The sequence below is a fragment of the Falco cherrug genome, chromosome 11 (genome assembly GCF_023634085.1).
Source record: "Falco cherrug isolate bFalChe1 chromosome 11, bFalChe1.pri, whole genome shotgun sequence".
Taxonomy (NCBI): domain Eukaryota; kingdom Metazoa; phylum Chordata; class Aves; order Falconiformes; family Falconidae; genus Falco; species Falco cherrug.
Genome location: NC_073707.1, coordinates 16,596,152 through 16,609,168, shown reverse-complemented (window position 1 = coordinate 16,609,168; position 13,017 = coordinate 16,596,152). Strand labels below are relative to the sequence as shown.

General features: G+C 38.8%; 1 protein-coding gene across 4 annotated transcripts in view; it reads left to right on the top strand.

Moving 5' to 3' along the window:
* The window catches only part of TFDP2 (transcription factor Dp-2), a 63,157-nt gene that overhangs the window by 36,622 nt on the left and 13,518 nt on the right, over window positions 1-13,017 (top strand). For 3 of the 4 annotated variants that reach the window (XM_055723437.1, XM_055723436.1, XM_055723440.1), the window contains 6 exons: window positions 847-968; window positions 3,845-3,892; window positions 5,212-5,374; window positions 5,906-6,052; window positions 8,448-8,516; window positions 10,135-10,286. In XM_055723437.1, the coding sequence (XP_055579412.1) occupies window positions 847-968; window positions 3,845-3,892; window positions 5,212-5,374; window positions 5,906-6,052; window positions 8,448-8,516; window positions 10,135-10,286 (701 nt within the window). The remainder of the gene's footprint in view (window positions 1-846; window positions 969-3,844; window positions 3,893-5,211; window positions 5,375-5,905; window positions 6,053-8,447; window positions 8,517-10,134; window positions 10,287-13,017) is intronic. The other variant, XM_055723439.1, reaches the window with a different exon arrangement.

The window sequence follows — 13,017 nt, the reverse complement described above, 5'->3', positions numbered from 1 at the left end:
AAAATGTCACTAAGAAATGGAGTAAAGTGAAATTAAGTTTAAAAAAGTAAGGTATATGAGTAAAAATCATTGTCCAAGCAGCTTTGACATGAACTTTACCATAGTGGTATAAAAATAATTTAACATGTGTTTTATTTTAAAGATTATCTAATTAATACTGTTTCATTTTTAAATACTATCTAAATTCTTCTGGTGACCTGCTTTAACGAATGAACTTAGATGTGATTTGAAAGTTGAGACCAAGTGTCTTAGTGTTACACTAACAACCATTGTACACACAATTCCATCAGGTCTGAATAAATGTAAATTCTGTCTGTACTGTACAGACTTTACATTTAATTCCACAGGTACAGTGTTGTATTGTTAGCTTGCCAGAATGCAATTCCTTGAGATCTTGTAAATGCTAGAAACTCCAGGGAATACTTTGCCTGCAGCTCATATTGTCTTTGGTACCAAAGACAGACAATTACAAGAGACAGATCCATTGGAAAGGAGGCTTTATGGATCGCAGTGATCAAGAAATTGCCTAGATGTACGCTTGAAGAAACGATTAGAGATATATAGGTACAGATCCTGTCTGCCCTGCCTAGTAATTATTTCCATTTGTCTGGTTCTTTTCCATATGAATAATATGGTAATACATTACAATTAGTAAAAACCTTAACAGCATTGTAATAATTCATGTATGAGGATCTTCTGATGATGTCTCTCTTTTCTGACTGCAGCTTGCATCTGGTACAGAATTATTGGGGGGGGGTTCTTAGCACCGTGCTTAGTATGAATTTGGGGCTGTGGTAACCTCTGTTTTCCTAAGAGAGATGTGTGGTTTATTTCTAAATTGCATAGATCATAAGCACATCGCAAAGACTGACCAATTCAGGGAGTGTTCTGATTGGGAGTCCGTATAACCCAGCTCCAACAATGGTCACGCAGACACACATAACAGAAGCTTCTGGCTGGGTCCCAGGGTAAGATACTTGTTTTATTTTAGAGGTGTTTGATGATCTGTTCTGATCTTTTCCTTTATTTATGCTGTTGTATCTCTGTGTTGGCTTATGGCTTCTAGTTCTTGCACAACTAAAAGCAGTATGCTCTTCAGCCTGTTGTGCACTTTTCATGTCTGGAGTGTGTGAACATGGAAGTACAAATACTCGTCACTTCACTGCTTAAATTTTATTTTATTGCAGTTTCTGTTTCTTTGTGAAAATGGAGAGTCACAAGTTCATGAGTCCTGTTAAAACAAGTCTTTATTTTTTTCATAAATCATGGAATATCCAAGTAGCTTTGCTATTGAGCATATCAGTGGGGTACCAACAGGGGGAGAGACAAGAAGTATTTAAGAACAAATGTATTTTTATTACAATTTTACATCAGCAACAAGTTTTCATGGGGTTCTGAGGTACTCCACAGTAACATGAATATCTTTCTGTCTTATAAGGAGAGCTGACCTTTATGGTATTTCATGGTATTTTTAAAAAATATCAGTACTGCTGAGCTTATCTGTCTCGAGACAGATGTAGTGCTTTGCCTCTGAAAGTTAAAAAGTAATTTATTTCTGCATCTAGGTTAATTTTTCTAATCAGTGATGAATGTCAATAGTACCTTTTCAGATATAGATATGGGAAAGTGGAGCATCTAGGAACTAGCAGGGATCATGGAATGGTCAGGGTTGGAAGGGACCTTTGGAGATGATATAGTCCAGCCCCCTGCTAGAGCAGGTTCCCCTACAGCAGGTTGCACAGCATCATGTCCAGGCAGGTTTTGAATGTCTCCAGAGAAGGAGACCCCACAGCCTCTCTGGGCAGCCTGTTCCAGTGCTCTGTCACCCTCAAGGTAATGAAGTTCTGCCTCAGATTCAGGTGGCACTTCCTGTGTGGCAGTTTGTGCCCGTTGCCCCTTGTCTTGTTGCTGGGCACCAATGAAAAGAGCCCGGCCCCAGCCTCTTGACACTGGCCCTGAAGGTATTTGTAAGATCGCCTCTCAGTCTTCTCTTCTCCAGGCTAAACAGGCGCAGCTCTCTCAGCCTTTCCTCATAAAGGAGATGCTCCAGTATAATGTTTGTACCTTGACTTTCTACATTCTGTGCTGTAAGCAAAGACCACCATAGGCTTGCACTTCCCAGTCACCATATTCCCACCACAGAATCTTATAAACTGCATGCCCAGCTGAGCAGTTTTTAAACTTGATTTTGTTGCATGTGTTTATTTCCTAAAATACCTTTTGGATCCACCTAGTTCTGATTTTATGTGGAAAAGGAGTTGTCAAAGATTAATCTGTTTCTGCAAATTTTATGAAATGTGGAGGTCAGTCAGAAATTCTTTCAGTACTCAGAGAAGGGAAAAGCTATAATGTCTCCTCACAGCTTGCTAAACTAGAAAATCAATTCCTGTTAGCTTTCCTAAGCTTCATCCAAACCCAGCGATGAAGATCCCCAGAGACGCCTACTAGCAGTGCAACCAGCACCACCAAGGAGAAGCGCCATCCTTGTTTGTATACTGTCAAAATCTAGACACACTGTTTCCAATGGGCCCAATATTGTTTCACCCATAAAAAGCAGCAAGATGTTCTCCATACCAGCCGATCAGTTTTGATCCCTGCAGAATTCCATACCGTAGGTCATATTTTCATCTGAAGAACAGAGGTGAGGAAGTCTGTGGTATTGCCGAACCGAAGTGGCGAGCTCTGGCTGAAGGCAGTTCCAGAGGCCTGCGAGTCCAGACTCCTTGCTTTACGCATTGTTTACTCCTCTTCAGATTCCACATTGCTTCCAAAATCCAATGAGATGAGCACTTTCATTCTCAGGGCTCTATCCAACCTCCAGCAGCTTGGCTTACGGACCAGGGGACGGCTCTCCACTGCCGTTCCAGGTCCCCGTTGTCCCAGGAGAGCCGCAGCCCCCACCCCAGCTGCGCTCAGACCCTGTCACTCAGTGTGAGTGGTTGAGGACCACGGACAGGGATTGTCAAAGAGAACTGTCCCACTGTTGCTGCCGCGGAAGATCTCTGCTGGTGGGTTCTGGATCACATAACCAAATTATGCAGGCCGTCAGGGCACGGATCTTCAAATCCATCATCTTTGTTCAGCTCTCTTCATAACACTGTCCGGTTTTTGGCTGCGTAAGTAGCTGCTGTGAGCCCTGGTTTTGCAACTGCAGGGTAACAACGTGAAGTAATCTACCGATAGTTCTCAAGCAGTGTGCATTGATTCAGCCGCAGGAATAAAAGACAAGTTTGCAATGCAACTTCTGCAGTCAGCTCGCTGTAGCTGATAAAACAGAACGGTAAGGAAGCCGACAGGGAAGGTAACTGATACTCCTGTGCAAAATTCACATCGGCTGCTTCAGAGTATCTCTCTTAGCTCTGTATGCAGCAGCTCCAATGTGAGCGTGTTCAGGTTTTTACCTTGGTTTGTGTTTAGAGATACCACAACAGTGTCCTGAAAATACAGGATATAGCTCATGCACTGTTCAAAGGCATTTTTCTTCCACATGGAGGAATTTTAAATAGGAATTTTCAAAGGAGCCCAGCTTCTTCCTTCTTGATGGAGTTGGTTATCTAGTCACATCAGCACTTCCTATAGATCCAGATGAAGTGACTTCCTTAAAATCATACGGGCAAAGCGTGGGTAAAATTGGGAATAGAATGTGTCTGGCAGTGAGCTCAGACAACCTGCAAAATCCTAACCACCTTCTCTCAAGTTTTGTCAGGCTCTGAGTGTGCTGTTTTCCCCTTTCAGTAAACACGTAACACCAAACATGAGTACCCAGGTAGGCCCCAAATACATGGATTTAATCCGTCTAAATATAGTGTTATTTTCATCTTAAGACTGAATTATCTTTTCTCAGGGACAGGAAGCGGACTCGAGAATTCATAGAATCGGATTTTTCAGAAAGGTAAGTATTAATGAACATACATTTTATGTATACAGTTATACCTGTTCTTCTACTTCAGATCTGCCCTTTAGAGAGATGGGTGTCCAGTTCCCGCTTTCAGCAGTTTTCATTCCTCCACATATTTTATCCCTTTACACTCTCCTTTATTGCTTCCTGATAAATACATTTGCTGTTACAGATGATACACTGAGTTGTGAAAAACAGACACATTTCAGAAGTAGGATTGTTCTAGTTTTCAATGTAACAAATACTTGTAAACATTTGATCTTTTCCTGTGCCTCAGAAACTTCTTTGAATGCACTCAAGGTGGTTTTATTTGTTTACCTCTCGGGAGTTACTCAAATTGAATATCTGTGTATGGATTAGGAGTGTTATGGAGCGTTTTAAAATCTTCTGGTGTGTTTCTTTCCATTCCTTCTTTTCTTCTGTCCTTCTGTTTTCTTTAAATACATTCAAAATTTTGAATTTGAAAATCAAAATTTGTATTTTAATGTTTTTCTTAGCTTGCTACTGTTGACAGAACTAGGCCTTTGTCTGTAAAATAGTAGATCTCCCTGAAACGTATTATCAAACCAACTTGTAAAACTGTAATTAAAAAAAAAAGCAACACAGGTGAGCTTTTTAAAGGCTTCTGTTGAAATAGGTATCCAAATCTAGCTTGTGTCATAAAACCAATCGCTCCTGTTTTTTCCATTACCATTACTTAAGCTCTTCCTTTTCTGGAGGAAGACAGTGAGTAGAAAATAACCCTGATAGTTGCCAGTTATTAATTTGACACCATAAAAACTAATGAATGTGTACTTACTCGCTACAAAAGAGATTCTTGTATCTCAATCTTAACAATGATGGCACAGATATTAAACTTGGTCGTTAGGAGAATCAAGGTATCTTCTGCTGTATTGTAAATAGGGATGTCTGAGCCTTTCTCTTTTAAGCACAAACGTGAAAGTTCTGTAAATGTGGCTTTTGGGCACACCAACACCCTGTGAGGTTTTCTCCCTTTTTTCTGTTGCTCTTTTGTGAAACTACCTAGAGAGGAATTACAAATCGAGTTTTTTAAGCATCTGCACAGCAGCATGTGTTCAAATACTATCAGTGTTGAAATGGCTGAGAAAAGGGGAAAGGGCTCCACTGTACTTAGTAGCTAACTTCTAAGAAACAAAATGATTCGAAAAAGCAGAACAGTTCTTATTTTTCATTCAGATAGCACATAATGTCATGAATCCTGATTCCTGTTGCGTAAAGGTAGACCTTTTGCTGTGTAACAAAGTAGCTCATTAACATTCAATGTATTCAAATAATTACTTTTCTTTTTCCAGTAAGAGAAGCAAAAAAGGAGATAAAAATGGGAAGGGTCTGAGGCATTTTTCAATGAAAGTATGTGAGAAAGTTCAGCGTAAAGGAACAACTTCATACAACGAAGTCGCTGATGAGCTGGTGTCAGAATTCACAAATTCTAACAGCCACCTAGCTACAGACTCGGTAAGCAAATATGTGTTGAAATTTGTTATACCATTACAAAATTGTCAATCGTGGAATTCTGTCCCTTCTGTTTCTGCACTGTCCTGCCACACTCTGTACTTCTCACTTACTTAACTACTTCCCAACTATAAAGACACCCTCTGAAATTTAAAAATAGAGAATGAAAATGAAAAATTGAACTCCCATTTAAATTACAAACAAAATAGAGAAGTCTGCCAAAAGAATTACCTTTAAAAAAGGCTACTCTTGTATGTAGATCTTGTGGTCTTGTCAGGCTTTTCAACTGTAACAGACTTGTGATGGGAATTTGCTGCACAAAAACTTCAAGCGGCCCCGAAGCTTCTGTTTGTAACCAAACACGCTCCTGTGGTATCTGAGCAGTAGCACAGCTGAAGGCATCAGGTTTTACTATCACCCTGACCCAAACCGCCGTGTCGGCTTCTTATCTTCTGTGTATCTATGAAGGATGTGTCAGTCTTTTTTTCCTTTTTTTATTCTTTTGTTACTATTAATGCTGCATTGTTTTCTTAGCAGGCTTATGATCAGAAAAATATTAGACGGAGAGTTTATGATGCCCTTAATGTCCTGATGGCAATGAACATAATTTCAAAGGAGAAGAAGGAAATCAGATGGATCGGCCTTCCTACAAACTCAGCTCAGGAATGTCAGAATCTAGAGGTAAGGTGAGGTAGATGGGAAATTCTCTCTAGTTCACAGGTTGTGATGATGGAGCTGTATACTTTACAAAAGGGTTTTTTTTCCTCAGTTTGAACCTGATTGGTTTTCATTTGTGCACACTATGACAATACAAATTTTTCTGCTTGAATAAACTGAAGGGATATGTTTATGTATGCTTATTTAGTATACATTACATGAAGTATAAAAAAAACCTGTTTACCTTGCAAAAATGGACATTAATCAAATCGGGGATTAGTTGTAAGATTAAAGTCTGTAGTAGCCTGAATTAACTAGAAGAAAGTCAAAAGTATTTATAGTGCAGTTAGGCTTATAAAATGCTGTACATTTAAAAGGAGACCCAATTTTCTATTCATGTCTGTACTTGGAAATGCCATTCAGAGGAAATTAAATTGAAAAATGATTCCTGCTAGGATATCAAATACTAGCTATGAACTGACAGGGGAAAAAAACCCGAAGTTTTACTTATTGGTTATTTCCATTATTTTTCCAGCAGGCTAAGAGTTACCATGTTCTTGCTGGGATGCTGAAATTCATATGCACAAAATGTTGCTTGTCCTTCAGGCCAAATGCTCTATAAATAAAAAGCACAAGTTACTGTATTTGCTGCAGAGTGCTGTAATGACTTTCTGTAAATCCATCTTAATAGGTATTACATTTGTGATACTTGTGACATTAAATATCTTAAAAGGTGGGTGAGGTGCCTCTCCAGCAGAGAAAGATTTTTTTTTTTTTTTTTTGTGCAAGTTCATTTATATCAGTTGTCTTTCTAGATGTGGTAAGAAAAAAGCTTTTACTGTCCTTGTCTGTTACAGCAGCTTGGAAAGTACATCCACCCTAGGAGTATGCATATACTCAATCATTATACCTCAGGATTCTTTCTAAAAAAAAAACAAAAAAGGATAAATCTACATTTTACATGTGTTAATATGAATGCATTATCTTCAGTATAGGTTACTGTAGGAATTGCTAGTATAGAACTTGAATCTCATTGTGTCATCTACAATGACAATGTGCTATTCACTGTTTCAGTCTCTCATTACATATGTGCAAAATGGAAGCCAGGCATATTTTCTTAAAATGTTGCTTCCTATGACATAATAGAAAATAAAGCTGCATTTTCATGGTGAGAAAATCAGAATTAATTTTGCTTTTAAAGCTGTATAAAGTGCCAACCCTTTTTACAGTGTAGATCTGTAATAAGATTACCAGTACAAAAAAGCTTATTATATAGAAACCATCTCTAAATTGTATCTGTACTGTTTCTTTGGTTTAAGAGTTATGTATTTGTCCCAGCAAAGAAAGTCATCTATGGTGGTCTGAAGGAAGAACTGTAAACATTAAAAGTGGCAGCTGGGAACCACCACAAAGCAACATTGTAAATAAAATTGAGGGGGATCACGCCAGCTAAGTTTTAAAAGACTGCATCATTTAGTTTCAATAGTTAGAAAAAGTGAATTAAGAGTTTAAGATTTTTGGGAGCAGTGATACAGTGCTGGCACCAGTAAGATGATGAGGAAAACCACCCTTTAAACATGATGACTACTGTCCAATTCTTCATTCTCTTTTTTTCATCCATTCTTCAGTCTTTTGCCCCAGAGCACTATTTAAGATACCACTGGTCGTATCTGCAGCATCAGTGGACATCCAGTACTACTGCTGTCCGAAACACTGCGTATTTAGGTTGAAGATAGCTTTGTCCCATACACTGGCATTAACAGAACTGTTGCGAGAAATGGATTCTGTGCTCACGCAGAAAATGTTACCTTTATTGATGAAATCTTGATCAAGTCTCAAATGAGCAGCCCAAACAAAAAGTGAAGGTCACTGGAAAGATGCAGGTGATGATCCTGAGCTCAGTCTCTGCACATTTACATCTAGTAGCTTGCAGCTGGGAGAACAGTGGAAGGGACATGCACAATTCCAAAAGAGTGGAGGGTGGGAGGGGAAAAAAAGCCCTGAAACCCAAAGCGCCCCCTCAAGTGTTTTGTTTGGTGCTGATTGACACTCAGTGCACAGTACAAAAGAGGAGGAATAGGTGGGGAAATATATGGTCCCTTGTAATAATTGATTCTTTACTGGAGTTAAAGTTGTTGACAAAGAAAGAAATTACAGTTTGTCAGACCTGTTTTACGGAGAAACTCTTGGGACTATGCGATTAGTCTCTTTGAAAAAGAAAAAAATAAACAGCAGATGGGTAGGGCTGAAAAGACTTTTGCAATTTACTTAGCATGCCATAGTTTTGCCACCATTTACAAAGATAGCATGGATTTTTGGCGCGGTGCTAGCACACTGATGTAGCTCTAAAACCTGTTTGGTTTGGTACAGTGGAACAGACAAGGTAACTAAGTAAATGCATTTACATTTATATTTTTAGATAGAAAAACAAAGGCGGATTGAAAGGATAAAACAGAAGCGAGCCCAACTACAAGAACTGCTGCTGCAGGTATATTTAATTTTTTTTGCTATATTATCAAGTGCAAATCTAACATGTTGGAACTTCTGAAGTCCTTTCTAGATTGATTTAGCAGCTCTGATACACTAGGGAGAAAAGCTTCATGCTTGTGACCTTTCAGCATTCTAGTAGGGGGACCTCTTACCCTCACTTTGTGGTTCATTTTTACCTACTGTAAAACAGCGTGGTGCTGCACCTGTGTGCCACAAGCTTTTGTAAGCATTCTGCTGAAGCTTTGTGTAACGTTAGTAGGAATTTGAACAACTCCCTAGTCCCCCCTGTTGACTCTTAAGTCCCCCAGAGTTGCCTTCTCTGAGTAGTTCTTAACAGAAAATTTCTCTTTGATTCTAAGCTATGGAATTTACCACTGATCAATGTGTACAGAATTGTTTTGGGGGAGACAGACATTTCTGCATCTTAAGAGTGGAAGGCTGGCAAATCCAACACTTTTGCATTCTGACATGCATCTTGGAGATGCCTTGAGTTTTGGCTTTGATTATAAGCAAAGATGCATTTGAAATGTATTTCTGCAAAGTAACATTTTTTAAATACAGTTAGAAGCACTTTTAAGTGTTTTGGTCTCTGCAGACTTTCAGCAATTTAAATGCAATCAATCTTTTTTGCAAGGTTTTAGGCAATAAAAGGCTGTGGTTTTTTCTCAGTGCAGCTATTTTGATACAGTTTTCTTGTAATTAGTTATGCACTGAAACTTGTAAATCTGATGCTTCTCCTTTTTTATCAGCAAAACCTGTTCCCCTACTGAGGGCACAATTTTGATTCTATCTGTCTAACCTAATAAATTAGCAGCTCCTCTAAAAGTAACATGAAATTATCCTGGTGACAATGAGGCAACTCAGGCTCTCCTAACTGAAAATGACACAGTTGCACTCCCTTACTATCTACAACTGCCATTATTTTCTTGATTATGTTCATTGTCAAATGGTTTACCAGTCCTTTGGGATTCTGTCTGTCTGTCTCCCCCTTAAGTAGAATAAGTAGTGCCTCAAAGTGGGTAAGTACACTGACTTCCAGTCCCTCAAATAACATTTCCTAAAAGCACGTATTTTCATACATATGCGGTCAGAGGTAAGAATTCAGTAGAGAGCGAGTGGTGTCACAAATGGCACCTGTTAAAAAACTTGTAGAGGAGAATTTCAAAACTGACTGTTTTGAGAGAAAGAGGAGGGTGATGGATGAGAAGTGGAAGAGAATATAGATCATAGAAATATAGATCATGTTAACTTTTGTTTCAGTGTAACTAGCTCCTAGTCTGAGGTAATTATGCATATAAAATAATAGAGGAGACCTCTTACTGCATTGTCTTTTCAAAAGGAACAGGGAACCATTCTCCACCAAGCCTTATGGCTCCTTGTTTCTCCTCCAGGGATTGGGCCGGGGGGGTGCGCGTAGCCATTGGGATATTTGTGTAACTTCCATTCCTGGTAAACTTCACTAGTGCAAAGAGGAAGCTGAGCCACAACTTACCTTTTGACAGAAAATTACTGGAGGTATTGAGAGTTGGTAAAAAAGAGCTATGAAGTTCCACTTCCAGGAAACACTGATGCCTGCTCTTCTATCAGCAGTGACCATTTTTTCTTTCTTTCTACAGCAAATAGCGTTCAAAAACTTGGTACAAAGAAATCAGCAAAATGAACAACAAAATCAAGGCCCTCCAGCTTTGAACTCAACAATACAGCTGCCTTTCTTAATAGTCAACACTAGCAAAAGAACAGTTATAGACTGCAGCATATCAAGTGATAAGTGAGTGTCAATTTTTAGAATTCTGTTGTATTTGTGGACTGGAATTTTTCTTTGAACAAATGAGAGAAGTTTTTCTAGTTTACTAAAAGTAATTGTGTGTTTAAGTTTGCTACTGTCATTTCAGGGGGGTGTTTTGGGGTTATTTTTAATGTTTAATGCAACCGCAGTAGTAATAGGAATAAATTTTTCAGTATTGCTTTACAACCGCTAGTTAAAACAGGCTGACTTTCACTGTTGTAAACGGCACTTCAGACTGACATTTCAAAGCGCATTCACTGCACAGGAGAAATAACTGTATGAATGAAACTACGTGCTAGCTGTTAATGAAGCCATGTGGCAGTGCTGCTGAATTGTTATTCCTAGTATGCCGTAAATGTATTTAGTTAGAAACACAAGGTGATCCATGTAACACGGAGATAACAGCCTAAAGGTGATAACAACAACTTTGAAAGTGTCTTTTAATAGCAAAAAGGTTGCACCTAGATCTAAAGGAAAAACCTGAAATTATATAGAGATTTGAAATACTGTGTTTGTAAGCAGACTGCTACAGTTGCAATCTTACATTAATCTGAAAATCTTCCACTTGCGTACTTCTGGGTGCTTATGCTCTTCATCTTGTGAAAGTATGGCTGAAGGTATGAGGTACTGTTATGGTAACTGTTACTCAGATCACAACTAGTTTATTAGCTGAAAATAGCTGGCTTTGCTTTAATACTGTGTATTACAGATCTCACTCTGTGGTATGCAAATCCTGTATTGAACTTAAAGTCAGATAAAGTGCAGCAAAAATAGACAGTCTCTAGCAACCTAAGCACCAACATGCAAAAACCCAATACTATGAAAAGTAGAATTTTTGTGGAAAATTGGACTGAAGTCCAGTACATTCTGTGACAAAACTTTTTGAATACTCCCCTCAGCACTGTAGTTTAGCAAGTTGGGAATTTGAGGATCAATATTAATTTAGCTTAACTACACCCTTATTTTATAGGCATACTATACAGTTCTTACTGCACTTCTAAGCAGCGCTCTGTATTTAGGTTTGACGTCATTAAAAAGTTGAACGATTTCATACTGAAACTTTAGAATTGTCGCTTTGAAGTTGTCAGATTAATCTGGCATTTGGGAGCTGGAGAAGTATAACACACTTCTACAATCCCAAACTGTAAGAAAACGCTACTACTAAAAATGAGCACACCAGAATTATTCAAGCTGTTGACTCTCAAGTTTATTTACCCCAGCTTCAATATTACTGTCATCTGGAGATGATTAAGTGACAACCCAAATTAAACAGGCTTTCCACTGGGGTTATTATTTGTTCGACTGATTAATGGCAACAGCAGTATGTAGATAAACAGTGCCAGAAGCTGCCAGTGTTTAAACCACTGCTACATGGATCTGCTAAATAAGGCAGTTGGCGAAAGTGGTCACTCAGTTTGGAGAATCCAGATTCTGTAGTTTATTCGAGAGTATCTGTGCTGCCGAACCCAGAATGACGGTACTGGTCACTGAGTGCCTGCCCTTCACTGGGCTTCAACCTCAGTTACAACCCCCTGTTTAAAGGCTTCCATTTTTCTTTCTTTTCCCAAATAACATTTATATAAAGCATTGGTTGGTTGGTATTTATGATGAAACAGCAGGCGATGTTAGAAAGTCCAGTGAACAGATAAGCTTGCAGCATTAGCTACTCAAAACTGTATTTACACAGGATTTTCTAAAAGAAAATAATTGCTTGGAAAAATGATACATATAGGGGGGTTTTAGCATCATGAGCAACATAAGTTTGTGTCTTCTAAATTTTCTCCTATGCAAAACCAGGCTTCATCTAGCCAAAACAGAATGAAATTTCTGACACATAAAACAAAGGTTATTGGGAAGTTTTGTTTAGAGTTTGAGAAGACAGGTGGGTGCCAAGCAGCACATTGGGAATGACATTTCTGAAGCTGCAGTAGAGAAAAGCACAGTCTTCAGATAAAAAGGACGAAGTTAAAAATTATGTTGAAAAGATCAGGCACCTGGACAAGTAAGGCCCACTGTTTAAATGGACAGGAAAAATGTATTTTGTGTATATGCTGCTTCTATAGAAATGCCGTAGGTCTTAGGAAAAAGAAAAAAAGGAACCAGAATACCTAGTTTTCAACAAGCATTCAGACACAACAGATGTATCAGAAACTTGGAAATTTAGAACATCTCTGTTCTAGTAGGAGATGCAGAAGATTTTGCCGCCATTGGAGACAGCAAAATGTGAAATAGAGAAAATGTGTAGGAGGTAGGCTCTTGTACCCTTAGAAAAAGAATTGCCTGCAAGAGTAGGAAATCCAGGTTAAATTCATTGTTGATCAGATTTGCACCTACCATGGGAAAGGGCCAGGAACTGTACCTAAACTCTGCACACACGGTATTGGGTTCTGGACCGAGCTTTTAGCACTGAATATGAGGTGGCAGCCCAGTAGATCCTTCTGTGAGAACAAAAGTTGACTTCTCAGTAACAGCCAGAAGCATGCTGAGAATTATTTAGGAAAACAGTAAGGAATAGAATGTAAACCTAGATGTGCATAGTGCTTTTGTATCTCTTGTTCTTGGAAGAAGTGTAGCATAACCAGGAGAGACAGGAGGGCAGCCAGAACAAATGAAGCTATGAAAAGGCTTTCGCCGAAGGAACAGACACTCTTCGCCCTAGAAAAGGGGACACTGGATTCACAGGTGTCTGTAAAATTATGGATGATGTGGAGTG